General features: G+C 37.7%; 1 protein-coding gene across 1 annotated transcript in view; it reads left to right on the top strand.

Annotated features, from left to right (window-relative positions):
• wdr45 (WD repeat domain 45) overlaps window positions 1-4,589 on the top strand; it is an 11,820-nt gene extending 7,231 nt beyond the window's left edge. Inside the window, exons 8-11 of the mRNA XM_027010373.3 lie at window positions 908-1,116; window positions 3,874-3,975; window positions 4,072-4,217; window positions 4,296-4,589. Coding sequence (XP_026866174.1) covers window positions 908-1,116; window positions 3,874-3,975; window positions 4,072-4,217; window positions 4,296-4,405 — 567 coding nt within the window. The 3' untranslated portion in view covers window positions 4,406-4,589. The remainder of the gene's footprint in view (window positions 1-907; window positions 1,117-3,873; window positions 3,976-4,071; window positions 4,218-4,295) is intronic.
• The last annotated feature ends 244 nt before the right edge of the window (window positions 4,590-4,833 follow it).

Raw genomic sequence — 4,833 nt, 5'->3', positions numbered from 1 at the left:
GAAGCATTAACAGTTCCTTCACTGGAACTGTAGGGCTGAGCCCAACTCCTGAAAAACAACTCCATAATCTCCCCTCAATTAAACTTTACACTTGGCACAATGCAGTCAGACAAGTACCATTCTCCTGGCAACCGCCAAACCCAGACTCATTCATCGGATTGCCAGACAGAGAAGTGTGATTCGTCACTGCTCTAGAGTCCAGTGGCAGCGTGCTTTACACCACTGCATCTGATGCTTTGCATTGCGCTTGGTAAGGCTTCGATGCTGCTGCTCAGCCATGGAAACCCATTCCATGAAACTCTATGCATTGTTCTTGAGCTAATCTGAAGGCCACATGACGTTTGGAAGTCTGTAGTGATTGACTCTGCAGAAAGTTGGTGACCTCTGTGAAGTATGCGCCTCAGCATCCGCTGACCCCACTTTCTCATTTTACGTGGCCTGTCGAGTTGCTGTCGCACACATGCGCGCACACACACGCACACACGAGTTGCTGTCACTTCCACTTTGTTATAATACCACTGACAGTTGACTGGAATATTTAGTAGCGATGAAATTTCACGACTGGACTTGTTGCATCCTATCATGGTACCACACTGGAATTCACTGAGCTCCTGAGAGCGACCCATTCTTTCACAAATGTTTGTAGAAGCAGTCTGCATGCTTTGGTGCTTGGGTTTTACACACCTGTGGCCATGAAAGTAACTGGAACATCTGAATTTAATGATTTTGATGGGTGAGCGAATTCTTTTGGCAATATAGTGTAATCATGTTCAACAGAATAATAACTTTTATTTTTTTCTTTTACTCAAGTGAAGGATTTGTAAAGTTTTCAAATTGTAGGCTGGGAGAAGTAAACAAGTCTCTAGATCCTGAACGTTTGCTATTTGCTATCCATTTTTTTTGGCAGGACCTTTCTAACACGAAACCTGGAACGTCGTCTGCCCCATTCACTATTAATGCTCATCAGAGTGAAATCGCTTGCTTGGCTCTGAACCAGCCTGGCACTGTGGTAGCCTCTGCCTCCCGGAAGGGTACCTTGATCCGTCTGTTTGACACCTCTACACGCGACAAGCTTGTGGAACTGCGCAGAGGAACAGATCCTGCCACTTTATACTGGTGACTGAATTTTCATTTTTAAGGAGTAATGTGGGTTTCAAATATGGGTTACTATTTTATGCAAAAAATAATCCCAACTATATTTTTTTTAGCATTTCTCACTTTCAAAAGATCTATATGAATAGTTTTGATGTATTAATAGTTAACTAAAAGTAATGGAATCTTAAGACTTGGGAAAACATTACTGCAAACATAGTGGTGAATTGCATCATAAGACAAACAGGATGAATGTCTACAGAATATAACCTTGAAGGCTATTGTTTTGTGGCATCTTTGATTTTTTTTAAATAATAATAACACTAAACTTCCTACTTTGACATTTATATTTAACTAGATATTAACATGCACATCTGCTGTCACAGATTATAACACTAATACTGCAGTTACTAACATTTACTTATATCCTACCAAGATTTTTCAGCAGCGAAAATTAGAATTGGGGATAAATTAGAAGACTTAATTTAAAAGATGTAATGGCCCGAGAGCTGCAAGTCAAGGAGCAGGATGTACAGACTCCCTTGATGGTGACAGATGTTTATTAACACACAATGAAGACAACGGCACTCACATATAACATAAACATTGAACATAAGCATGGCTACAGCTAACATGGACACCATGAACCTTGTGAACATTAACATGAACAATGACCGACATAAATGCACACACTAACAAGAGTTTAAATACATACAAACATAACAAGGCTAAACCAGATGTGTGCTGACAAGTAGGCGTGGTTACGAGTAGGATGAATCAGAAACAGTCAGTGCGAAACTCCCACTGCTTGCGGCGGGCTGTGCCATATGATCAATGGGAAGGGGAGCATTCCGTGGCAAAAGACTGTTTAGTCTTTTAAAAAATTTTTATTTTATTTTTTTGTTAGAATTACTTAGCAGGCTCAGAATCAGCACTGATCTCCCACTATGATTAGATTTTGATTGATGTTCGCAGTTCAGTAGGACACTGATTCTATTTCAGTTGAGTTTGGAAATAAAATGATACTTGCCATATCTGTATTGCTAATACTGGAGAGTTTTTGAAAAGTATGGCTGCATGTAGAACATTAATATAACATGGTGAGTTTCTGAATACAGATACACATTCAAAAAAGTGAGGGAATAATATTAAAAGTTAAAATACACTATTAGTGAAGAAATAGAGTCTTCATTACTGGGCTAATAGTAGCCTAAGTGCACCAAGCCGGTTTGGTATGAGCTTGAACCGTTACAGGGCATCTAGCTCGAGAAGTACTGGAATGAAGTGGAATGAACTGCCAAATACTTCCACTGTAAAACTTTAATGAGATCCAAAGTTGATTGAAGATTGTGGGGTGCCTGTGGGTATGTTCTCGGTAGATCTAAGTATACATATTACGTTTTCTATCACTGCAGTAGGCTGGCTAGCTAATGAGCCACCCAGTTATGTTTGGAGGCAAGCTTAGAGATTTGCTGTAGTAAAAATGTAACATACAAAGCAATGTTGTAATGCCTGCCACTGTCCTCATATATGATGAGCTAGAACTACCATAAGTATATAGTATAATATACATAAAAATATTTAACATTCAATAAATTCAGAATTTAGCATTGTAATTAGCATTATTGTGGTATTGTATGTAAATTTACGTAGTATTGATATTCAAACAAATGAAAGCTACTTACAAAGTTAATTAAAAGATTATGGCATTAAACATTGCAATATAATGATTCATATGGGTGTCCATATATACATAGAGTATTAGGGATGTGTAGAGAGCCTAGTATTCGCATCTATATTTCTTGAGGCAGCAAAATTTTGTATTTGAATAAAAGGGCATACATGTTTGAAGATAGTGTAGGAGTTAAGGGACAGCAAATAAGTGATCAAAACTGCTAACTATGGAGTTAACAGTGGCGCTAACTAGCGTGAACACTAGCCTAATCTCCTTCTGGTCAAACAAGCTCTGTTGTGTCTGTGTCTTCTGAGTTGAAATAGTGGCATAGCAGTTTTGCACAGTGAATAAATAAATAGCACTTTATTTATTCACTGTGATATCTGAAAAAAGAAGAATATAGGTGAACTAACTAGTAACTACACTGTCACAACCAACATAGGCTAATCACCTCCTGGGCAAACAAATTCTGTTTCACATATTGCAGATCCAATATAAAAACAGTAGACCAGTTATAATAAACTACATCAGCAGTCCAGTTAAGTTAAAAAGAAAAAAAAAACAAACCCAATCCCAGTAAATATTTGTAAAAATCCATTATTTGTGCTTTTCTGTATTTGGATACACTGTGTGCGTGTGTGCGCATGGCGTGTGTGCGTGCGTGCGTGCGTGTGTGTGCGTGCGTATATATAAATTGTAGTGAAGTACAAGATTTCCTGAGAAACAGGGTGTTTTGGACAGAGGTCCTGGTTAAACTGTTATAGATTGACCTATAGTGGAACTAAATCTATTAAAGAATTATGGACTGGAATATGTTTTTAATATTTTAAAACTATAGGTTTTTAAACTACTTTTTAATAAAGGGAACTACTTCAGAAAGAAGTAGTTTGCATATTGTTATGGGAAAGAATAATACCAGACTGTACTTACTCAATTTCCATGTTTTATTTGGCAATGGATACATGTGCATATGACATTAAGCTGATACTCTCTGATAAGATGAACATTTACAGTGATGTATAGAACAGAAATGTTCACTGGCAATATGCCAGATGTGCCAAATGAGTATTTACTGATTTACACACAGTCCCCAATCTCTTTTACAGCATCAACTTCAGCCATGACTCCTCCTTCCTGTGTGCGTCCAGTGACAAGGGCACGGTTCACATTTTTGCCCTTAAGGACACCAAACTCAATCGGCGTTCGGCGTAAGGCCAAGATTGGCTCTTCAAATATAGAATGTATGGAAGAATTTTTTTAGTAGTAACTAATGTGAATGGTTTATTGTAATTATGTCCTCACAGCTTGGCTCGTGTGGGAAAGGTGGGTCCAGTTATTGGGCAGTATGTGGACAGTCAGTGGTCTCTGGCCAGTTTTACTGTGCCAGCTGAGTGTGCTTGCATCTGTGCCTTTGGAAAGAACACCTCCAAAAATGTCAACTCTGTCATTGGTGAGTAGATTTTGAAATACACCCTTTCATTATTTTGTTTTGAATTGTTTCTTAAGGTCTCTTTCTTATCTTTTTCAGCTATATGTGTTGATGGGACATTCCATAAATATGTCTTTACACCTGATGGAAATTGTAATCGGGAGGCTTTTGATGTGTATCTTGACATCTGTGATGATGATGATTTCTAGTGCTGATGTCAACCAGTGTTGCTAATTATGTTCTAATGTAGTTTTGTATATATAAAACTCTGTGTAGTGTAATGCTGTATATGCATGAATTGTTTGAATTATGAATGTTAATACACGGTATAGTCTAATTTATATAATGTCATTTGTGTAGTGTTTGCAGAGTGAATAAAATGGTTTCTAAATAGTTTTGTGGTGGATAGTTGTAAACCACTTTGGTAGGTTTTCCATGTTTGTGCCTTCACTGAAGTTTAGCTATGAGCTTAGCTGAAAAAGGGAAACTCATAGGTCAGAAAGTGCTTTGCATAGTGCTCAGTGATAAAATGATCTCAAAACATGATGGCTGTAAAATTTATGTTGATGCTTTTAACATTTTTCACTCAATATAGATGGATCTAACAGCCTGTCACACAGCAACAACAAACCAAACA

Source organism: Electrophorus electricus, chromosome 19 (assembly GCF_041902795.1).
Source record: "Electrophorus electricus isolate QZ-2024a chromosome 19, ASM4190279v1, whole genome shotgun sequence".
NCBI classification, from domain to species: Eukaryota; Metazoa; Chordata; class Actinopteri; order Gymnotiformes; family Gymnotidae; genus Electrophorus; species Electrophorus electricus.
This window is presented reverse-complemented; position numbering and strand designations above follow the sequence as displayed.